This window comes from Eumetopias jubatus, unplaced genomic scaffold (assembly GCF_037043125.1).
Source record: "Eumetopias jubatus isolate StellerSeaLion01/CBP00866 unplaced genomic scaffold, mEumJub1_p1.0 scaffold_7, whole genome shotgun sequence".
In the NCBI taxonomy this organism is placed as follows: Eukaryota; Metazoa; Chordata; class Mammalia; order Carnivora; family Otariidae; genus Eumetopias; species Eumetopias jubatus.
In genome coordinates, this window is record NW_028274813.1 from 76,290,097 (window position 1) to 76,315,326 (window position 25,230).

General features: G+C 41.6%; 1 protein-coding gene across 1 annotated transcript in view; it reads right to left on the bottom strand.

Moving 5' to 3' along the window:
- RYR3 (ryanodine receptor 3) overlaps positions 1-25,230 on the bottom strand; it is a 364,573-nt gene that overhangs the window by 252,670 nt on the left and 86,673 nt on the right. Inside the window, exons 12-13 of the mRNA XM_088025080.1 lie at positions 14,907-15,080; positions 11,082-11,203 (exon numbers count right to left, since the gene is read on the bottom strand). Of these exons, the coding sequence (XP_087881206.1) occupies positions 11,082-11,203; positions 14,907-15,080 (296 nt within the window). The remainder of the gene's footprint in view (positions 1-11,081; positions 11,204-14,906; positions 15,081-25,230) is intronic.

Sequence of the window (25,230 nt, forward strand, 5' to 3'; positions counted from 1 at the left end):
GAGAGGGAACACAAGCAGGGGGAGTGAGAAGGAGAAGCAGGCTTCCGGCGGAGCAGGGAGCCCGATGTGGGGCTCGATCCCAGGACCCTGGGATCATGACCTGAGCCAAAGGCAGACCCTTAACGACCGAGCCACCCAGGCACCTCAATAAGAACACTTTTAAAAATAAAACTTACAGTTCTTTCGAACCATCAGAGAGTCCTCTTGGAATAGGTTAAATCTAAGGTTGGAAGGGTTTCTATCACCTCCATCCATATTTTTGTCTTCTCTCTCCCTGTCTCTTTCTCTCTCCATGTTTTTCATGTCTCTGCATCTGTTTTCCTCATAAAGGTTTTGTGTGCACGTACACACCAGCTCTCCCCGCGGATGTCTCCTCCTGACTTCCTGTGTGCCCTCCCCTATTTCTCAGCAACCCCCCATCACTCCACAACCCCTCCTCAGTGTTCCCTCCGCCATCATCTTTCTTGCTGTCTCTGTTGTGGCTCTCCTCGCCTGAATGTGTGTGTCTGTCCGAGTCGGTCATAGTTTTTCAAAAAGTCTTGTAATTAAATCCTGCCAAAACAGAGAGACCACAAACCTCCACAGATGGCAAAATAAGCCTTCATTTCCCATCCCCTTGATGGGTACACCGGTGAGCCTTCTGGACAGCAAAGGCTGAGAGGAGGAAGGGGGAAATGGACCCATCCCCTGTGCAACTGCATCACTGCCCCCAGGGGACTGAGAATTGGTTGAATGTATAAATAGCATCAGGGCTTTTCCTCGGGTGAATTTCTGAGGAGTTCTCCCCTGCATTTACGGTGTATTTGGTTACCTATTCATCTGGACACATGCTGAGAAAAGACTTATTTAAGTCTCAAGCAAAGGCTTAACAAGCCCTGAGAACACCCAGGTTATGAAGTGACAATTCCAATTTTGTATACAAAAATGCCAAGTGCATGCGATGAGGACAGAACACCAGTGGATTACAGGCAGGGGAGGGCCTTCTCACCAGTGTGCGCTCTGGCCCATGGGAGGTGCTCCGGAAATGCTCACTAAGGACGATCTGAGATATCACAGGATACAGACAGTGGGAAAGAGAATGCCGTGAGGACATGAGGTGAAGGTTTGGGAATAAAAAACCCAGTCAGGAATGACTTCCCAACTCTAGATTCAAGGAAAAAATTAGTACCGTTTCCCCAGTATGTTCGGCCTAGCTGCAGAGTCCCACAACCCCTGCCCCCCACCATTTTTTTAAAATTTGAGTTTACTAGAAACAATGACACCAGTTAAATAATGACACCAGTTAAATAAAGAGTGTTTGTGTGATTAAAAAAAGAAAAAGAAAAGATAAAAGAGGTTCTTAGCATTTTTGCCATTTGAAGGGGCAACTACACGGAGGGCTGGAAAACCCAAGTTACAGTCATTGCCATGAACCTATAATATCTGGAGTGCCTCTAAGCCTCCTGTGCTTCGTTTTCTACCTCGAAAATAGGAAAGGTACAATCTATTATTGCCAGGGCACTTCTGGGTCTAATTTTGTTCTGTGGGTTCTCATTGCTAGATTGCCTCATCTTGTCCCTTCAAAACCCCCCAATATAATAGTGTTCCACTGGACTAAAGGCCGATCCCGCCTTCCCTCAGAACAGAACACATCCTACCCACAGGCCTGGCACTGGGGACGGTGCGGAAACAGATATGACCTCTGAGTGGCTTCACGGTGCTCACATTCTATTCCAGAGCCTTGGGGAAGAGACCCAGATGTACCCAGGATAGGGATAAGATGGTGTCTAGATTCAGAACGAACTACAATGGTACCTAGCTCATCCCAGCTTTTTTTCCCCCCCACTTCCCACTTCAACCACTGCCCCACTATGTTCTCAGATTTTTGCAAGGACTTCTTTTGTTTAATTCAAGTAAGATCTCAGAGGATTCTGACTATTTACCATACTATTACCATAACACAATTATTTATGTATTGTTTCTATCGTAAGGTTAAACTTGGGACAGCTGGATAGTGTCTACTCGTCAGCAGGATTTGAGGCTCCCTCACCTCTCCCATCGTTCATGTGTCCTGTTGGACAGCCCCCAGCAACTGCCAGAGGACGATGAGACAGCACAAGCAAACTTTAACCTTTCTTCCTCATTGTTCTTTCTTCTTCCTTTCCTATTCGTTTAACTTTAATTTGCTTTTCCAGAAGGCCACCTCCCTTCCTTCTGGTTTCCATTGTACACAGCATGTTCTGTTGGTTTCTCAAAAAAGATAGGAGAGGAGAATCTACTTACAAGTTATTTTTTCTATCTTTCACTTCCCAGCTCTTGGAAAATTCAAGTCCTATGGCTTTTGCAGCCCCCATCCCTGCTGCATGGATTTATTTTTCAGGAGTCCTCCTTTTTTCTAAAACATTCTGTGGCTCAGAGAATCAAGAATTTCCCCCACTAACGGGGGAACATCCAGAACAGCTGAGTGAGGAGTTCAGGAAATCCTCTCCCCCACAAAATAATGATAAAATGGGGCCAAAATCCACATTCTGCATGGAGCACTGGGTGTTATGAACAAACAATGAATCATGGAACACTACACCAAAACAAATTATGTAATATATGGTGATTAACATAACAATAAAAAATTTAAAAAAAAAAAGAAAAAAATGGGGGCAAAATCATCCAAAACAATTGTTTTAGGACTCTGGAAATTGACCAAAGGCGTACAACAAATTGAGAAATACATTTTTTTCTTTTTTTTAAATAATGGAGCCTTGGTGGGGCACCTGGGTGGCTCAGTCAGTTAAGCATCTGCCTTCGGCACAGGTCATGATCCCAGGGTCCTGGGATCGAGCCCCAAATCACCTCCCTGCTCAGCGGGGAGTTTGCCTCTCCCTCTGCCTCTCTGCCTGTTGCTCCCCACGCTTGTGTCCTCTCCCTCTCTCTCTCTGGAGAGGACACAAGCATGGGGAGCAACAGTGAGCCTTGGTAAGAAAAGTAGGAATCTATGGTATTTCAGGCTGAGGCTGTCCTCATGCCTTCCCTCTAGCTTCAGACCAAAGAAGTTCTAAGAAGGTGGGGCGGACCATAAGCAAGGCCACACACATGCTCAGGAAGGACTGGGGAGTAGCTATCTACTCATCTCCGGCTGAATGTGAGGTTTTGGGCAAGCAGAAAGCAAAATCCAGGACAGACCTAAAACTGTTTCAACTCTGAATGTGTTATCTGACCCACAAGCAGGTCCATCAGCAAATACTTGTGAGAAATACGTACAAGGCAACCAGGCTGGCCTTGTAAGAAACACTGAGGGAAGTTCTTCAGGTTGAAAGAAAATGACACCAGATAGTAACTAGAATCCACATGCAGGAATAAAGAGCACTGGTAAAAGTAATTATGTAGGTAAATATAAAATATGGTATAAATATATTCATTTCTCTTTTGTTCTTATATTTTAAACAAGGAGGAAGGTGAGAATAGAATACTGGAGGAGAGTTGCTTTATTTTACTTGTTAAGTTAGTATTAATTCGAGGTAGAGTGTCACAAGTTAAATACATACCAAGTTGCCTAGAACAGCCACTAAGAATATAACTCAAAAAAGTAGTAAAAAACCCAAACACCTCAGCAAAGGAATTAAAATGGAAGACTAGAAAATATCTAACACAAAAGAAGACAATAAAGGAGGAAGAGAGAGAAACAAAAGGAGCATGAGATATATAAAAATCAGATAGCACCATGGCAGACATAAATCCAAGTTTAAATAATTACATTATCTACAAATGGATTACACACACCAATAAAAGGAGGAGACTGTCAAACTATATTTAGAAGAAAAGATTTAGTGTATGCTCTCTACAAGACACACTTTATAGATTCAAAGACACAACAGTTTGCAAGTAAAAGGAGTGAAGAAATTATACCATGCCAACAGTAACCATAATCTGCATGTGAGACCTCTGGAGTGGCTCTACAAAATAGACTTTAAGATAAAAAATGTTCATAGAGAAAAAGGGGAAACATTTTATAATTATAAAACAGTCAATTTATCAGGAAGATATATCTATTATGAACACATAACCACCCCAAACAGACACCAAAATACATGAAGCAAACTTTAAGAAAACTGAGGGAGAAACAGACAATTCAGCCTAACAGTGAGAGATTAAACACCCTATTCTCAGTTAATGTAATGTCTTCTAATGAAACTATCTTAATAAAGGGAAAAACCATACGATCATCTCAATAAACAAAGAAAAAGAATTTGTAAAAAACCTAACACATTCAAGATAAAAGAAACCTCTTAACAAACTAGGAATTCCAGAGAGCTTCCTCAACCCAATGAAGGGCATCTACAAAAATCCTACAGTTAACATGATATTCAATAACCAAAGACTGAGTGTTTTCCTGCTAAGATAGGAACAAGACAAGGGTGTCTGTTCTTTCCACTTTGATTTCACATTGTAGTGGATGTTCTAGCCACTGTAATCAAGGAGGTCGGGAGAGCAGGGAAGAAAGGGCATCCATATTGGAAAGGAAAAAAAGAAAACTTTGTTTATTCACAGATGACATGATCCTGTATGTAGATAAAGAATGCACACCAAGAAAAAAAAATCCACTAGAAGAAAATTTTCAAATAAGTCATAGGTTGCATGATTGATATTTAAAAAACTCAATTTCTTTTCCTCCAGTATTATGTATGCAGTGAACAATCCAAAAATTAAGAAAAAATTCCATTTGTAGTGGCATCAAAAATACTTAGGGATAAATTTTACAGAAGAAGCCTAAGACTTAAACACTGAAAACTGTAGTATCTCAATGAAAGGAATTCAAGAAGAATAAATAAATGGAGAGACATTCTATATTCATGAATTAGAAGATTCAGTATAATTAAAAGTTCTCCCACCAAACTGATCTAAAGTTTCAATGCATTTTCTATTAATATCCTGGCAAGCTGTTTTACAAAAATTGACAAATTCACCCTAAAATTTATATGGGAATTCAAAGGACCCAGAAAAGCCAAAATAATTTTGAAAAAAAAGTACAAAACTAGAGGATTCTATTGGATTTCAATACTTACTACAAAGCTATGTTCATCAGGACAGTGTTGTTTTGGCATAATGACAGATATATAAGCCAGTGGAACAGAACTGAGGGTCCCGAAATAAACCCTTAAATTTATGGTCATTTGGCTTTTGACAAAGGTGCCAAGGCAATGTTATGGAGAAAGGATAACCTTTCCACAAATTGTGCGGACAGTGAGGTATCAAAATGATCTACTTTTAAAAGAAAAAAAAAGAATTTCAATTCTTACCTCAGACCATATCCAAAAATTGACTCAACATGGATCATAGACCTTGTATGTAACAGCTTAAATTATAAAACTCTCAGAAGGAACACAGGAGAAAGTCTTGGTGACTCTGGGTTGGGCAAGAGTTCTTAGGACACTCAAAAGTACAATCCAGAAACAAAAGTTATGTTAAATTGGACTTCACCAATATTAAAACTTTTGTGCTTCAAAAGACATCATTAAGAAGAGGAGAAGATGGGTACCTGGGTGGCTCAGTTGGTTAAGCATCTGCCTTTGGCTCAGGTCATGATCCCAGGAATCCCCGGGATCAAGTCCCACATCGGGATCCCTGTTCAGCAGTGAGTCTGCCTCTCCCTCTACTCCTCCCCCCAGCTCAGGATCTCTCTCTCTCAAATAAATAAATAATTTTTTTAAAAAAGGAGAAGAAAAGCCACAAACTAAGAGAAAATATCTGCAAATCATGAATCAATAAAAAAACTTGCAACCAGAAGATACAAAGAACTGTCAAACTTCAGTGTGAAGACAAACCACCCAACTAAAAAAAACCAGGCAAAGCCTTGATTACATTTTACTAAAGAAGATATATGAATAGCTAATAAGCACATGAAAAGACATTCAAAATCATTTGTCATTTTGGAAATGCAAATTACAACCATAATGGCATACCACTTCATAACCACTAGAATGTCTATAATCAAAAGTCAGACAATAAGGGTGTGGAGAAATTGGAACTTTATATATGTCTGAGTGGAATGTAAAATGGAAATCTGCTTTGGAAAGGTTTTCAGTTTCCTAAAAAATTAAACATACCTAAATGTCCAGTGATGGATGAATGGATAAACAAAATGTGGTTTTTACATACACTGTAATGTTACTCAACCTTAGAAAGGTATGAAATTCTGCCACATGCGACAATATGAGCGAAACTTGAAGACTTGAAGTGAAATAAGGCATAAAAAGACAAATTTTGTATGATTCCAGTTAAATTAGTCAAATTCATAGAAAGGTTGAATACTGTTTACCAGGGGCTGGTGGGGGGTGGAGGGGAAGAATGGGGAGTTATTGTTTAATGGGTATGGAATTTCTGTTTGAAATGATGTAAATGGAGAGTGGTGATGATTGTAGAATAATTTGAATTTAGTTAACATCAGTAAATGGCACACTTAAAATTGGTTGAAATGGTAAATGCTATGCTTTGTATATTTTATCATAAAAATATAAAAACGTTGCGGCACCTGGGTGGCTCAGTCGGTTAAGCATCTGCCTTTGGTTCGGGTCATGATTCCAGGGTCCTGGGATTGAGCCCTGTGTTGGACTCCCCGCTCAGCAGGGAGTCTGCTTCCCCCTCTCTACCCTGCCCCCCATTTGTGCTTTCTCTCTTACTCATTCTCTCTCAAATCTTTTTTTAAAAAAAAAATACATATAAATGTTAAACAAATTACCTATGACTTTGCAGTTCCACTTCCTGGTATTTACCCAAGAGAAATGAAAATACATATCCAAAGATTTTTACACAAATATCCATGGAATCAATACTGATAATAAGCAAAAATAGAAAAAACCCACTGTTCCTCAACTGACAAATAGAATGTGAGGTATATCTATACCTGTCTGTCTCTCTCTCTAGATAGAGCTCTCTCTATATGCACATGTGTATACACACACACACATATATATACACAATCATATATACACATACATATATACATCCATATGTGTACATGTACATGAGATATACATACACTCTCCAGCAATAAAATGGAATAGGACCCTCAAAAATGTAATGCTAAGGGAAAAGCCAGAATCAAAATACAATATACTGTATAAATTAACTTATAAATGTATTGAGACCAAAGCTAGATGATTGGTTGACTAAGGCGGGGGGGGGGGGGTGGTGGGGGTGGGGTGGGTACTAATATATACTGCAATAGGTATAAGGGATCTTTTTGGGGTGATAGAAATGCTTTAAAAGTGAATCATGGTGATGGTTGCACAGCTCAGTAAAGTTAGTAAAATTCACTGAGTTGCACACTTAAAAGGATGGATTTTATGATATGTAAATTATAACCCAATAAAGCTGTTTAAAAATAATTTTCCCACTGTCAGGTATGTAACTCCCACTGACTTTTTAAAGTAATAGCTTTATTAAAATATAAGTCACATATTACACAATCATCTAAAGGGTACAATTCAGTGGTTTAATGGTTTTTAGTATATTTATAGTTTTGCAACCATTGCCTCAATTTTAGAACTTTTTCATCAGCTTCCATCAAAATCCCATACCCATTAGCAGTCATTGCCCCTGTCCCCTACAACCACCCTAGCTCTAGGCAACCACTGATCTACTTTCTGTCTCTATAGAACTGCCTATTCTGGATATTTCATATAAATAGAATCCTACCATAAATAGCCCATATCAGTACTTCATTCCTTTTTATGGATAAGTAATATTCCATTGTATGAATATGGCACATTTTATTTATCCATTCATCAGTTGGTCATTTGTGTTGTTACTACTTTTTGGCTATTATGAATAATGCTGTTTTGAACATCTGTGTACCAGTTTTTGAGTAGACATATTTCATATCTCTTAGGTATATAACCTAGGAGTGAAACTGTTGGGTTATGTGGTAACTCTATGTTTAACTTTTTGAGGAATTTCCAGATGGTATTCCAAAATGGCTGCCAACATTTTACATTCCCACCAACAGAGTATGAAAGTTCCAATTTCTCCACATCCTGTCTCACACTTCTTCTTAAGTCTCTTTAATTATAGCCATCCTAGTGGGAATAAAGTATTCTCTCACTGTGGTTTTGATTTGCATTTTCCTCATGGCTAATGGCATTGACCATCTTTTCATATGCTTATTGGCCATTTGTGTATCTTCTTTGGAGAAATGTCTATTCAGATTTTGCCCATTTTTAAATTGTTCCATTTGTCTTTTTAAGGTTGAGTTGTAAGAGTTCTTTATTCTAGATACAAGTCCTGTATCAGATATATGATTTGAAATATTCTTTCCCATCATGTAAGCTGTTTCTTCACTTTCTTGATGGTGTCCTTTGCGGCAAAGACAGTTTTAATTTTGATCAAGTCCAGTTTATATATATTTTTTGTTGCTTCTGTTTTTGGTGTCATATTGAATAAACCATTGCCTAATTCAAGGTGATAAAAAATTAAACCTATGTTTTCGTCTCCCAGTTTTTATAGTTTTAGGTCTTTGATCCCTTTTGAATTAATTTTTGTATATGTATGAGGCAGGGGCCACTGACTTAAGACAGGCACAAGGGCAGGGTTTCAGAGAACTGAGAGCCAAATAAATAAAGCCATCCAACCTCTAGGGTGATGGTTCTGGAGAAAGTCCAGACTACATGAAAAACTCATGTTTGCACATAGCCATCTTTTAATTCCTGTACCAGGCTATTCATTCTAAAACACTTTCTCTGAAGAAGGGGAGCAGGTATGGACATAATGTGGCACAGAAAGGAGGAAGCATTTTGTTTGGGGATCACAGGAAGCCAGTGGTAGTAGAATGGCTGATGTGTAGGCCTCAGTTCCATTCTGTGGTAGGAATACCTCATTGTCTACATTCCCGTCTCTATTTTGGTCTGAGTGGTACCGGGAACACAGCCTACTAACCAGACATTATATTTCTCAACCTCCCTGCGGCTAGGTGTGGTCATGTGACTGATTTTAGCTAGTTGAGTACAAGAAAAAGCGATCTACCTCTAGGTCATATCTTTTTTTTTTTTAAAGATTTTATTTATTTATTTGAGAGCGAGAATGAGAGAGAGAGAGAGAGAGAGAGAGAGAGCGAGCACATGAGAGGAGGGAGGATCAGAGGGAGAGGAGACTCCCCGCTGAGCAGGGAAGCCCAATGCGGGACTCGATCCCGGGACTCCAGGATCATGACCTGAGCCGAAGGCAGCCACTTAACCGACTGAGCCACCCAGGCACCCCTAGGTCATATCTTTAAACAACAACAAAAAAATCACTGGCTCTCCACCACTCCCAATTTCTTCCCCCCACCCCACCCCCTTTTTTTTTGGCAGTACAGATCTGAGAAATGATGCTAGCAAGCTATTTTTGATCATGTAGATGAAGAAAATATACCAGGACAGTTGGTCTCAGTGGTGTTGAATATTAGAAACCCCTGGGGAGCTTTAATCAAAAACTGGTGTTTGAATCCCATCACAGAAATTCTAGAGATCTGTTTAATTTTTTTTTAAGATTTATTTATTTATTTGAGAGAGAGACAGCAAGTGAGCAGAGGGAGGTGTAGAGGGAAGGAATCTCAAGCAGACTCCAGGCTGAGCTTGAGTCTCATGACTCGGAGATCATGACCTGAGCCAAAATCAAGAGTTGTATGCTTAATGAACTGAGCCACCCAGGTGTCCCACCACCACAGAAATTCTTTTTTTTTATTTTTTATTGTTATGTTAATCACCATATATTACATCATTAGTTTTTGATGTAGTGTTCCATGATGCATTGTTTGTGTACCACCACAGAAATTCTAATGCAATTGGTATGAGATGCCACCTAGGCATCAGGGTGTTAAAAGCTCTCCAGATGAAGCTCACGTGTGGCCAAGGATAAGACCTCTATTCCAGGGCAATGGTTTCAACTTTAGCATGCTTCAGCGTCAACTGAAGAGCCTATCAAAACACGATTTCCCAGGTGTCTGATTCAGTGAAACCTGAGAATGTGCATTTTTAACACGTTCCCAGGTGATGCTACTGTGCTGGTCCAGGGACACACTTTAAGAAACTGTAGGAGAGGGGCGTGGGGGGGATGGGCTAGCCTGGTGATGGATATTAAAGAGGGCACGTATTGAATGGAGCACTGGGTGTTATATGCAAACAATGAATCATGGAACACTACATCAAAAACTAATGATGTAATGAATGGTGACTAACACAACGTAATAAAATAAAATTAAATAAAGAAAGAAAGAAACTGTTGGAGATCCCAGAGCAGCGAGATAGAAGGAACCTGAGCCTCAGTAGCCCGACCTTGCCTACCCTATACTATTACTTAGATGAGAAATAAATCTATCTTGAACTGCAACAGCATCTTAGCCTATATCTTAACTAACACACATTGCTTGGATCATGGTATTCCAACAGGAAAAGTAAAGGTATAAAAAATTTTTCTCATTTCATGCAAATTCACACACGCAATTTAAGCCCCCTCGGCTTTAGAGATATTTTCCTACAAAAGAAGGATGACTTGGAACACTGCACTGTTTACAACAGAATCCATTTCTCATGGTAACTGGTGAACACAATCCAGTGTTCTGCTTTGGCAGCACTGTTTAGGCATTGAGGGGATTATGACCCAAGTAGGCAGTTCAGTTACTCTTCCCATTTAAGTCCCAGCCATAGGTGGGTAACCCAAGGCTTTCAATGCAAATCCACTTGGATCAAAACCATAGCAACAATTCTGAATGATGGAGAAAGCTTTTCTAAATAGCACAAAGGGTATGGATCCATTTCTTCCCTCTTCACACACTAATACAAAAGGGACTTAAAGTGCTCCAGGCACTCTTCACTTAATTTTCAGGAGGAGACCTTGGGTATTCCTGACACCCACCTGGGTCACCAATGGGGCTTAAGCATTTGTTGGGCAAAGGGTGAAGCTGGTAGGAGGTCTTCTCCTGAGAAAAGAGATTCAGTCCCAAACTCTCTGTGGTAAAACTCTTTGCTGATGTTTAATAATTTCCTGAAAACGTCTAGTATTAAAAGGGGGTGGGTAGGTGGGATTGGATGGCCACAGAGTAGAAACTAACAGATAAAAGGAAGGAGCTTCTGTACCTTACAAACTGGCTGAATAAGGCTGTTGTGTTCCGGATGATCCGAGCAGCCTGTGACTCCTCGCGCTGGCATCTCTGCAGGGTTAACCCGTCATCCATGTGGCCTTCCTGATGGAGTATGACCTACCCACAGAGGAAAGGACACCAGGTCCAGTTACATGCTACTCCATAGCTGGATAGTCAACATTTCTTACAGTATTTCCCTCATCCCTTGTATTCCTTCTCCCCAACCAAGTTCCCTTGTATCCACTTGAAAATGGGACATTAACAAAGTTATTTTGCCCGTACTCCCTACTACTGACCTATGAATCATTCCGGAGCCACCGTGCTTTGATGACAGTAAAATTTTATGTGCCACTGTGGTATGAGTTACAGGAAATTCCTTAGGCTTAGATGGCCCATTTGAAAAGGTGAAAACATATTTTGTAATACATTTTTCTCTTGAAATGAACGCAAAACCTTACCCTTGGAAATGGGAAAAGTCACTTTGTTCAGAGCCTCTTCCTCCAGAGATAAATGGAGGAAGAAAAGCAAGTTATAGAAAAACGCTCTCCTGGGATCAGGCTTGGATTCCTCCCCTGAAGGACAGCTACTGTTGACCGTAGAACTGGGGAAGCAACTCAACGTAGTAGCTCCTTCTCATGGAGGCTAAGAAGGGCATTTGAAGGCGCAGGCTCTGGTAGTGGTTGCCGTGGGTTCTGGTCCTACTCTGCTACTTCTCAGCTGTGTGACCTCAGGTAAGTTATTTAACTCCTCTTGGGTTCAACTTCACCATCAAATGGACTTCTAGGGTCGTTTCGAGGATTAAATGATTTACATGTAAATCACTTGGCGTGTTTCCTAGAATCTAGGAGGTGCTCAGTGAATAGTTGTTATAAGGGGCAGTATATTACTGATCTCAAATCAGTTACCTAAAAGCTAAGTATACATACTGACCACCAGTGACATCAAGATACAATTTTTGGGCAGGGTTACCAGCTTTGAATGTGGAGGTCAGTGATTTTTTTTTCCCTTGAAAAGGTCAACTGCATGCAGATATTAACTGGGGATGGTTTGAGTCTGGTTCAAGTCAGACTTAAGTTCTGATTCAAGTTCCTGACATGGTTTCCTCTTGAGGTGAGTTAAGCGAAGAGAGACCATTTGTAGATCCTGGGATCTGGGGTGGGGTCAATTAAATACTACAAGTGGCTCCAGCAAATATCTTGAGAAAAAGGGTTTTTGGTTTCTCTCATTTTTAGCTCAAAGAAACTTCTTTTCCTTTCCATGTAAAAATCTCTTCCTTATTATTTATTCTTTTGAAATTGTGTCCTAATACAAAGAGTTCACACGTGAAGCGAAACACTGGCTTGCAAAAATTTATATTCAGTTTTGACAAATGACCTCGTACCCCATCTACATCCTGTAGCTTAAGTGTTAGCCAAGGATACTCCTAGTACCGGATTCACCAACTGTTTCAGGACCACTCTGTGAGAACTGCCCAGCAGCTGTTTAACAATGGTGCACTGAGATTTGGCAATACATTGCCACCAGGTTGGCTCTGGCCCCAGTGCCAGTATTCGGGTCCCTAAAGACCAAAATCCTTAGATTTTGCTTGTTCAGGTAACACGTTCAAACTGGCGAGCCAAACAAGAGAGTAAGGAGAAATAGGGGGGATGCAGCTGTTAGAAAAATGAACATGGTTATTATGTGCCCTACTGATCACTGCAGCCCACTTCTTTTTCTCTTGGAGGATTCCCATAATTTAAGAGAAGATAGCAAAAGCGCATGACAGGAATGGCAAAATCCTTCCTTTAAAGGAGTTACCATTAGGTTTTTCACAGTGTCTATTTTTCCATTGGTTTTTCTAGGTTCCTGTTTTGTTTTATAAAATGCTTAACACCGAGCTGAACATCCTTTGTATTTTTAGAAAGAAACTTAACCTGCTCCTCACAAAATAGAGCAGGGCAGCCCTGTCAGGGGCCGAACATCATGACATCATTTAGACAGTTTCCAAAGGGACCTTCCAGATTCACATGCACACTGCCGCAGTTAAAGAAATATACAGACTATGGTCCTGGACGAGAAAGGCAGGGACGGGCAGGAGAAGTCAGCAACACGAGGTGGGATCTCTCCTCATTGACAGGGTCATTTTAGTGTGTCTCCTCCCAAGAGGAGAGCCAAGATCCACAAATTCCACCTCTTTAAATATCATCATTACCTTAGTAGGTATGGAAAATTGTGGAGATTCTAGATGATACTATTTTACTCTACAGAGGATTTAATTTTCTTCTTATAGGCTGGTAGGATAGATGGGTTTTTGGCATCTATCTTTAAGTTGCCCTTATTTCCGGGGGTAGTTCATACTCCTGGGGTAGAGCCCTTTTGGAATTTAATTGAAAGCCTACTCTATTTTCAAGGGCTGTTCCAACTTGAGGGACCCTAAACCCCAACCTTGGCCTTCCTAGGATTGTCATGCTTTTGACATCTCCGCTTTGCTCTTCTCCATCAGAGAAGCACTGTATGCTGTCCGTTTGCTATCCTCGCTTCACAGCCCACCCACGGTCAGCTTAAGGGGAAACTGAATGTAGAATTTCAGTTTCATGTTTCTACAGTTCCCTCTGCTCTAGAACCTCGGCCCCATAAGTCCCAGAAACCCTGGCTGACCTTATCTCTCATCTGTCTCTCCAGCCCAGTGAAGCTAACACAAGACCCCATTCCTTGGTGCTGCAACTCAGCCAATACGCTGAAGGGCAAGTAGAGACCAGGGTGTGGCTCACTTAATTAGTGCATTCCCCTTCTATCTGGGATCTTTAGCACTTCTGTCCTGGATGTCCTGGTTGGTGAAGCCTTCAAATGATTTTGTTTTGGGTTTGGGTTTTTTTGTTTTTTTTGTTTTTTTTTTTTTAATCCAGCCTTGATAATTGTTTGTAGAGGAAGGAATTGGGCCATATAGTCAGTTTAGTTGTTATTTACTTTTTTCTCCTCTCTCCTCATAATTTCAGTTTCCCATTTCTGGATACTTTCCTGGTATGTTTTACTTTACACAAAAGCAAGCTATCACCTTATGGTTTGTTCCCAAGCTCCTTTCTTACAACAACCAGCATCTGAACTTTCCATCACCTCCATTTTAGGCTGCTAAACCCAAGCTACAGTGTACAATGGCTCCTAGAACCCTCTTCTAGGGTTCCTTGACTACCCAAACAGGTGTTTGGTAAGGGTTTTTCCAAGGAAAATCATGCCTCTGGCATCTATTTTCTGGTTCCTATCAAAAGAAACACTATTACAGCAACTTTCTGGTAAAAAGATGTGGTGTGTACCCATGCCAGTTTCCCACTGCAGCAGGCTGGGATGGACCACTCAAACTGGTGTGTTCTCTTTGTGGACATAGCATCAACGCACAGTATCTCATCTGTTTGCATGTTGGTTCCTGTGGGCTTGTGATCATGCAATCTGCATTTTCTCTAGCAATTCTATTTAGTCTCTGTGTTATGAAAATCACACAGTAACTCAATTATCCACCTAAATGGAGAGAGCAATGGTGTACATAATCCCCAAACAGCATACCACCAAGAGTTATTTAGTTCAGGTTTTAGGGTGCATTGAACAAATTCTGCCCCCTCCTCACAGATTTGCCATGTATTTAACTTTTTCTTTTTTTTTTGCACTGAATATGGGGTCAAAATAACCAATTAGGCAGTACAATCTGTCACAGGATAACTCTTCAGAATAGCAAAAATAGTGAGAAGTAAACATACATCATGTTCGCCTAATTCTCATAGTCACTTTTCTTGCCTAGTTGCTTCCAGCTCAGGGTAAAACAATTCCGGACAGCCTTTCTGACCCCCACCTTTCTTTTCAGAGGTCCAAGGCGGGAGGTCTTGGCATCTTGTGCTTTGTAGGTCACCCACAGACCACTGGCTATATGTTGCACAAAGCAGACCGAATCTCCATACTTGATTTCTGGAACGCCCATGCCTTCTATATCTCGCTTGTGACTGGAATCCAATTTCTCCTTGATTTCCTATTTCACAGAAAATGAGACAAACATGGGCACGTCTGATTAAGTAGAAAGGCAATACAGAGAACAAATCACCTATGCAGAATTTGTAAGCCCTGGAATCCATTACCAGAATCTTCATGATGTGCCTGTCCAAGCCAGGATTTCAGAAAGGCTTGCTTCCCTTATCTGCTGTTAACCGTAAAAATCAATGGATTCCAAGTTTCAGCCACTTTAATAATTACTTAAACCCATGGGGAAAGGAGGCAACTGGAAGGGTCTCTTTTTGATTCTGACTGTATATAGTTCTGTTACATTTTCTATTTTTCTCATCCTGACTTAGACCCTTTAATAATAATCAACACTTTAGTGGCCAATTAACTTATTTTCAGCAAGTTGTAACTTCTGTAATTTTACTGGTTATCTAAACTCCCCGACGCAAGGCTTTAAACATATCTGTTAACATCACATAAACATCTTTAACAGAAATCAGCAGAGAGAGCAGACTCGTGAATCATGTAGGGGCCACTGTGCCGGAAGTGAGACGTAGTCACCAGTGTCCCTGTCTCTCACAGCCTCCTCACTTGTGTGTTGCAGCCAATGGCTTTCATTCTTCAATTGCTACTGATTCACTGCATCTTTTCTCCAGTATGGAAAAAGGAGTTGCTGCGCATCCCTCATGTCTGTTTGGGGACAAGCTGAGGTGCCCGGCATAGAATGAGTCGGGAAGCCGACCCAGGGTGCACGGTAACCCTGTCCCCTCCTCATCAATCAGGGCCTCCGAATGGTTTGACTCCACTTCCATTCCTCCTCTACATCTTGCATTAAATTGCTCATTTGTAAAAGCCATTAGCTGGACAGCGTTTGAACCTTTTATGGAATAAGAAATGCAACCTGCTGTTCCCTCCGCTTGTGACCATTTTACTCTCCTTCCTCATGATGGAACAGCAGCAGCAGGTGCACTGAGCTCTTACTGCGTGCGAAGCGGTGTTCTAAGTTCTTTACGTGTGTCAACTCTTCCAAACAGCTTTGGGTGCAGCTGCAAATACTATCCCAGAAAATGAAGATACAGAGAGATGAGCAATTTGCCTGAGGTCACTCAAGAAGTCGTGAAAGAGCTAAGATTTCAACCGGGAAGTCTAGCTCCAGAGACTGTGTTCTTCCCCACTGCTCTGAACTCCTATTCACCCTGCAACACCCTGTTCGGATGCCACCTTCTCTGTGAGGGCAGAGTAGTCCCTCTCACTGTACTTCCCCAGCACACTCTCATTCCCTCATTGGGCACTTAGCACATTATAGTGTAAATGTGCTTGTTATAAGGACACTTTCCTTGTGCCAGACTTCAAAAGAATCAAGGGCACGGGCCAGATTTCAATTACTTTTGGATTCCTGGTACAGAGAATCCAGTGCCTTTCAATTACTTAATAAACATATATATATGTATAGCTAAGTAATTTTTTTCTTTCAAATATATATTTTCATTTATTTTCCTTCAAACCTTCAAAACAGTAAAATTAATTATTCCGTGTACATTTACAGGATCATCTTAGGCAATGTTAATACTTCACAAGAAAATTCTTATTTTCAATGTATGCTGAAACATTGGCTCGATTTTTAAATATGACATTTCTCAAAATTAGCATTTCTAAAGGAACTTATCTTTGATTTTATAACAAAAGCCAATGGGAAAATAGAATTTGATATATTAGGACTTCTTTAGAGGCATGTGGTCAAGAATGCATTGATTTCACAGAACAATGGATACTTGATTTTCATTCCAGAAATATCTATAGTCCTGAAGATATTTAGGCCAGTAACAGGACTTAAAATACGCCAACGTTCTCTCCTCCAGCCTGTTCTCTAAACTATAGACAATGCAGCAAAAGAAAACACACTGCAACTGTTAAATATGAATAATGACCTGATTGCCAAGAGCTCACAGTTAAAACAGTGCATGTTCCCAAACTATCAATGACTACACTCCATTTATTTTCTTAATTTTGTTTATTTAAATATGACTTGGCCAGAAGAAGAGAAATAGTAGGATATATTTCTCTAGAGCCTGAAATCAATGGATCATGACTGTCTACAGAATGGAGTGTCTCTTGGTGTCTTTGCTTTTATAAAACAGCACGCACTCCAAAAGCTCTATGGTGGTCACTGCAGTGGCCACTTCTAATTTAAAAGAATAGAAGCAACAACAAAAAAAACTGAGACATGGAGACGAACCAACACTAAAGTCAACTCAACCCAAACGTAAACACCACCAAGGATATACTAAGGAAATGAGAGTGGTCCATGATAGAGAAGGCTGATTGGGCTCATGGCAGGTTGGTGATCTTCTGACTTCTGAGCATGAATGCTCCCCTCTTTGTGTTCACTTGAATATGGCCCCATATGTACTTACTCTACTGCTGGAAATGGATTCTCCCTAAATAATAGAGCTAATCCAATTACTCCCTTCCATTAACTCCCAATTCCTAGAAGATACAATTTTCATTTCTAAAGTTCACATATATCATATGCTTTAACCAAATTGGACTATGTTCCTTTGATATATCCAGATTCCCTTCCTCTGGGCCTTTACCCACATTACACTTTCTGCTTGGAAATCCCCTATTTCAACTCTGCATCTTTACATCTCGTCCATCAAGCCTTTCCCAGATCCACCTCTGCATTTTCCCTGATCTCGTAGCACTTTCCTTCTCCTCCCTCAAGGCTCTTTACCATCTTCTGTGATAGGACTCCCTTGCTGGCATGCTTCCTGTCCGCTACCAGATTGAAAACTCTCCAAGGACAAGACTGAGATTTGCTTGTCTTTGCTTAAAATAGGTTGCAAATAATCTGCTTTTGTTTTATTGTTCTGTGCACATCAATTTGTATATCTCTGTCAACCTTCTCTATGTTAGATGATGAGTAGATTCTAAGGAGGAATAGGATACTCGGTGTTGAAGGATAATCATCATCATCTCCTGTCTCCATGAAGAACTTATGAAATGGTCCTGACCACATCACAAGTGTTAAATAAATATCTGGTTTGGACGATTAAGTTGCTGCTCTCCAGAGTGATTTAAGATTTCTAGGAGGACAAGAAAAGGAACTGCAACTAGTGTTTGTCTAGTGCCTACTTAGAGCAAAGTATTTTGCTAAGTACTCCACAATGGCAATACCATCAGTGAATTTACCAAGGACCTACAAAGGGACATATATTATGCATGACACTTTCAGAACATTTTCTCTCAACCTTTTAATGGTCCTTCTGTTTTCATTTCTCATACTCTATAGGTGATAAAACTGAGGCTTGCAGAATTTGAGTAATTTGCTCAAAGTCCTGTAGCTAAGTAATGGAACAGAATCCAAAATCAAATAGAATTCCAAAGCCCATTTGTCATTGGAACATAATTTTTTGAATGGTTATCATTAGCACAGTTAAGTATTAATTGTATTAATGTTTCAGTTGTTTAAAAGGTATTATAAAGAAGAAAAGGCTGACGGGTTGAAAACATATGCAATTATTTTACGAAAAAATGGCTCTGGGCTCATATAAACTTTAGGGTCATACATACAAACCAGTAATGATAGCAAGGTGACATAGCCTACATTCAAGGTGCCAGTGGAGTTTGGGAGATAGAAGACCTCATTGTGCCTGACAGTGAGGGACGATTTTACGTAAGACAGATACTCGATGTGAGCTCGGCTGGGAGTGAGAAGTGAGAAAGGAAAGAGGGGAGAGGACTTAGCTCTAGTAAGATGGGTGTCGTGTGGCAAGGAGAGTGCTTGAAGTCCAGGAAGGGACTTGAACACAAAGGACTCTGGACAAAGTACACCTTGTACTATAGGTACATGTTTCTCAAACTCACAACATTAATGGACTTCCTCCTGGAAAAGAGGACTTTGGACAAGTTCTTTATCTTCTTCCAGGAGTCAAAGGAAGTGTTAGGGCTTATATAAGACAGATTGTTAGGAGTCCGACAATAAAAAGCAAACAACAGAAAAAAAAAATAAAACCTGTTGAATTCTGCATAATGCAGCAGGGGCAGCCAAACTGCTTTTTCTAAAAAAAACAATTCATAAAATTATTGTTTGGAATACCTCTTGAGAAAAGCTAGTGTTGGCAATGGAAAGCCACTGAGAATTTTAAGCAGGGGGCTAACACAGGGCTGCATCTTAGAATAGCTGTTCCAGCAGCAGTGTGAATTATAGATTGAAAAGAAACAAGGCTAGAGACAGCTGATTTTTAAGCTATGCCATCAGTACGTAGCATATCTGGAACGGAGAAGCTCCTAACTCACGTTTATTAATTAGAGTGAAATTTGTTATTTGACATATTGAAACTGCCTGTGTCCACAGAGGACAACAAAGTACCTTTCCAACACACTGTAAGCACCCAAAAATGTTTCAGGGGGAAAATGAGACATGGGAAGATGAGACCCATTCATGGATGCTGGGGTAAGCCATCAAGAAAGGCCTGGTTAGTCTGCCCCTTCCTAGGTGTCCCGGGAGAAACCTTGAGAAACAACCTTTGGGTTTACTTCTCCGCAAATATAGTCCTTTTCTAAATTTCTAATCTAGAATAGGAGGTCTTAGAATGTTCTTAAAGAAATCACACACTGCAGGACATTGCTAGGATCCTGGCTGGGTGGGAGGCCAAAGAAAGGCCCCTGCTGTTCACTGGGCGCTGGGGGACCAGACTCATCTGCATTAGGGAAGGCACACTTCTCCAGCAGGCTCTTCCCTCCATCTTTCTCCTTCAATTCCTACACCATCAGCGTGAGGTGATGGCAGCACTACTGCCATTTCATGGATAAGGAGACACACTCCCAGGTCGTCTTCCTATTCTCACTGAATCCTCACAACCACCCTTCAAGACACACTTCTTCACCCCTATTTTTTGGAAAAAAAGACACATTAAGGCTGACCAGGGAATGGCCGAGCCAGGATTCTCACTCAGGCTTCTACTTCAAAGCCCATGGTTTTCCTCGACTGCTTCTCTATTTGGTCCACTTTGAACAATAAAGACTTGAGAATCATTGATTTAAATTTTAAAAATACTGTGTAGACTTCAGAATGGCTATAATTAACAACACAGGAAACAATAGCTATTGGTGAGGATGCAGAGAAAGGGGAACCCTCTTACACTGTTGGTGGGAATGCAAGCTGGTACAATCACTCTAGAGAACAGTATGGAGGTTCCTCAGAAAGTTAAAAATAGAACGACCCTATGACCCAGCAATTGCACTAGTAGGTATTTACCCAAAGGATACAAATATATAGATTTGAAGGGGCACATGCACCCCAATGTTTATAGCAGCATTATCAACAATAGCCCAGCTCTAGAAAGAGTCCAGGTGTCCATCGACTAATGAATGGATAAAGAAGAGGTGGAGGGTGTGTGTGTGTGTGTGTGTGTGTGTGTATATGCAATATATATGCACACACAATGGGATATTACTTGGCCATCAAAAAGAATGAAATCTTGCCATTTACAGTGATACAGAGCTAGACAGAATCATGCTAAGTGAAATAAGTCAGAGAAAGAAAAATACCATCTGATTTCACTCACATGTGGCATTTAGGAAACAAAACAGATGAATGTGTGGGAAGGGCAAAAAAAAAAAAAAAAGAGGGAGAGGGGGAGGCAAACCATAGAGAATAAACTGAGGGTTGATGGAGGGAGGTGGATGGGGGATGGGCTAGATGGGGGATGGGTATTAAGGAGGGCACTTATTAGGATGAGCACTGGGTGTTATATGTAAGTGATGAATCACTAAATTCTACTCCTGAAACCAACATTACACTGTATGTTAACTAACTAGAATTTAAAAATTTGGAAGATAAAATAAAAAATACTGTGTAGAGTTTATTTGAAATGAAATAAAACTGTTGTCTCTAGATGTTTGAATCTTGAGGTAGTTGTTTTCTCCTCTCCCTTTTCCCTCTTTCCTCTGTACCCATCTCCTTCCCTGGCTGAGAACTCAGTGAGGAAGCGGAGCAAGCCTGGGGGCTGGCACAAACAGAGCCAGTGTTTTCCTAAGGGATATCCCATCAGTCCGGCTGCCATCTTGATTCTGATTGCCAGGAGCTGCTAAGGTTAAAGGGCACATGAGGCCAGTCTACAGAGATGCTTTCCATGCACAGCTTTTTAAAGGCAGGGAAGTCATGTTTGGCCAAGAACACAGTGCTTAGCGCATACTAGATATTTGATAATTGTTGACTCAACTGAACGTAACATTTTTATAAACTGAGGAAAAATTTCCTCTCATTGGGAACAATGATAGCTCTACATCCTTCTGCAATAAAATAGGCAAACTTTGAGATTCTATCTCAACTATTCAAGACTTATGGTATAGTCATGAAAAATAGCTATAAAATAAATGGTTACATGTGATAAGTCTTGATTTAATATCACTAATTCACTCTTCCCTGAAAGGAATTCAGCACTGTAAAATGATGTGGAAACATGACTTCTAAACAGATAATATTTACTCTGGCATGGCAATACTAAATCACATTATCTGACAATCCTTGGGGAATGGCCTTGCAATGTCAAGACAATGGGAAAATGAATGTGAAATCAAGTTCATAGAAATCTGACTTCGATGTTCAAAATAATGAATCTGTCTCCTTGAATGCTGATAGGCAGATAAGGATCCAAAATGATTACACAATGACAGGATACTTCTATGATGATGATGGAGGTTAAAATGAAATGGATTTGAGGCTGTTTTAATGTATGACCACATTCCTATATCCCTTGAGCAATTTCCACACTTACCACCTGCTACACATTATGCCAGGTGCTGGGATATCAAAAGGGGGCATGTGTGATCCTTGTCATCTAGGGGCTCCCGGTCCAGTGAGTGATGGCTGTTACAGAAACACAGACAGGGGCCTACTGGAGGCCCACGGAAGAGCCCTCCTCCTGTAAAGGGCATCTGATACTAGTCTGGAAGGATGAGCAGGAGTTCGTGAGTGGGGGTGTTTAGGAGGGGTAAAAGGCATTCTAGGCACAGGTTGAGCAATGAGAAAAAAGAACATGTTCAAGGGCTGATAAATATTTAGTAAGCCAGAGCTCAAGGCAACTGTGAGCAAGTGGCATAGAGAGAATGGAAGGGCAGGCAGAGGTCATCTCTTAACATTTTATGACAGATTTCAAATGAGGGGCAACCAGATTAAGAGCTGTGTTCAAGGTCTCACAGAGAGCAGATGGGAGTCAAGGCCAGATCTAGGTGACCTGGAAGCCACACTCTATCAAATACCACTTCCGATTAAAGGAATAAGGTGTGATGCTATAGTTCAGAGGCAACAAGACATCCCAGACCTCCAGTTTGGTTTGGATCACCCTGCTGAAGGAGAGGGATAAAAACTGACCAACGTCACTCCCTGCTCATTATTCTACATGCTTCCCATACTTGCTCAAAGACCTCGGTTTGATTTCACCTGAGCCAGGCCAGGCCCACGACTGCCGCAGGTTTGAGTTCTGACTCCCTTTCATGAAGGCTCATTCACACCCCTGTCCGATCCACGTGTACAAGATTCACAGTGTACCTGCCGCTTCCTTGTAAGGGCAGACTGCTAAGGATGTTAACATGCACCTGCAGCTGTCCCATGGCCCCAGTTTAGGAGTCATAGCTGTTGCTCACTAACGCAGCCAGACAGGAACATGCAGTGGGAAGCCCATCAGTGCCAAATGACTCACAGCCCAGCGAACCCAGTGCTGCCCTGAACACATGAGCCCCAAGAGTGACCCTCCTGGGAGTCTCTTTTACTGTGTTCTAGATTCCCCAACGTACAGAGAGAATCAGGTGAATACCCACCCTAACGCCACTGACAAAGGCACTAAAGACACAGTACCTCTACCTCCCAGCCTTCCCCTTGGGATCCCTCAACCCCTGCGCCACCACCCATATCCTGAGATGGTACCTCCGACTACTGTCAGCCATCCGCTCCATCCCGTAACACCTGTAACAGGCAAGCACTGGCCAGATGACTCAGCGCCCTCCCACTGTTGAAAAGCAGAGCCAAACTCTCCTTCTGCTGGGGAACCTCACTACTCCCCGGTGAGGGCGAGCACACTGGAGTGTGCATTTACAGAGGAAAGCCGGCACCCAGCAAGGTAAACATACATTTACTAGGGAGGAATCTGGGGCCCCAGAGCACTCAAGGCATTTCTAGTGTTCTTCTCCCAAGAGCTCTCTGGACTGTGTATGGCAGAGCAACGTGCTCTCCATACATTCTTGCTTTCGGTGTAGCTTCACATTCTAAGATGTCAGATGCTCCGCCCACACAATGTCCTAAGGAAGCCCCGATTTCCTGGGGGGAACACAGCCATTTCTTGGCCTGCCACGGAGCCTAGGTCATTTTGACTTCAGTTCCTCACCCACTGAAATGAACGTAGCTGGGCCGAGTACTGCGGCACTGGGAGTTATTTAAAATCTCTAACGTAGTGACTCCAGTGAAATGTAACAACACTGCCAAGTGCATAAGACAATGTGACTCATGGGTGACTTTTACGTCCAGCTCTGCTATGCCGGCTGTCCCCACAGTACCTTGGTGACTTCCAGCCATCAGCTGCTTGCCTCCATGTGCATAGAAATGGAAGGACCTGGGGAGCTAAGCAATGGGCCTTTGGAAAGCAAGCGTGCTCACAGGCCAGGAGCTGTGCCAAGTGGAAGGACTCTCTGTGGTGCTCTGAGTTCTTCTGGCTGTCCCCAGTGGCCTCGGCAAGTGCTTAGCCATCCTCCACAAGGCTGAGCCAAGAAAGGAATGGAATGGAAGAGTCCCCTTGGAACACGACGCTGCCAGCCACCTGGAAGGCCACCTGAATGCCTGCTGTAACCAGAGAAGCCCCTTTCTGAACTAGTAGTGGCTGCAAAGTCATGGATCCACCCCAGGGCAGCAGGTCTAGAGGGGGCTGAGGGGATCGTGGTAGAGCACTCGAAGAATGAAAAAGCCAAGCTAGCATTCTTAGAAAGGAATTCACTTGGTCACCAGCCAGAAGGAGTCATTTCTTTTTTTTCCCCCCATCTCTTTTTCGCCCTCCCACACTTGCTGTCATCCACAGCACCCCATGTCCAAGTTGGCTCTTAGGGAAGAATGTGATCTCACTTGTCTCTGTTCTTCGGACTTTTTTGTTGCTTTGTTTCACCAGTTCTTTTAGCAAGTTACACTGCCATAAACCACTTCGCGGAGGCCAAAATGTTGTACTACACAGATCATGTCTGTACTTAAAATCTTTCTTTTCCGGGAATCTTAAAAAACAAAAGTGAAGGGAACATAAAGGAGATGTGCTCAGAAAACCAGAATGAAGTCAAGGAGCCAAAATACCATTTAAAGAGAAGCAGATGGGAGGTGATGTTTGAGAAGAATTTAGGGTTGGAAGTTCATATATTTTAATGTTGGAAATATAGGTGTGGAAATAGCTTAACTCTGATATGTAGCCATTTGGGGGAGAAAAACTTATATGCCAGAGATTCTCTGCCAGGAAAGACTCTGGGACCAAAAAAAGAAGGAAAAGAAAGGAGTCTGAGCCCCCTGCTTCAAAAGAGGGCAAGGCTGGAAGACTGTCCTCCTCTGATTCATTAAGAAGCAGAGCTTTCCCACAGAAAATTCAGCTGTCAGCTCCACACCAAGTCCCACATGAACAGAATCATCAACAACCCTTTCCTGAAATCGTGTTGAGAACACAAATCAAGATCTATTTCTGGAAAAAAGCAAGAAGAATGAAACTAGAGATGAAGCCCCCAAAGGAGATGTCGAACTGCCTTGTTAGGAGGTGCCGACTCCCAGATAACTAGGCCTGCGACTGAGCACAGACTTTCCTAAGCTTGGATGATCTTTCCAGAACAATCATAAAGTGACAGAGCATCCAACTCTCTGTCAGAAGTCAGCTCAGCATGCAGTTCTGACCATCCAACTAGATCCGGTTTGGAGTGATGCAGAGTTAAAGCCTGACTGGACGTTAAAGATAGGAGACTGCAAAAAAACTGCTGTCTACATACACATCAAAAGGCAAAGCTACATGTTTGCGGTTAACCTAACTAGCCCAGGGTCCACTTTTAATGAAGGATGGGGATGGATGGGTGAGAACTAAGAGAAGTGGAGGGAAGAGACCTCCGAGGGAATGCATGAGGAAGGTACTGGTGACTTTGTATAATACAGATAACTACAAGAT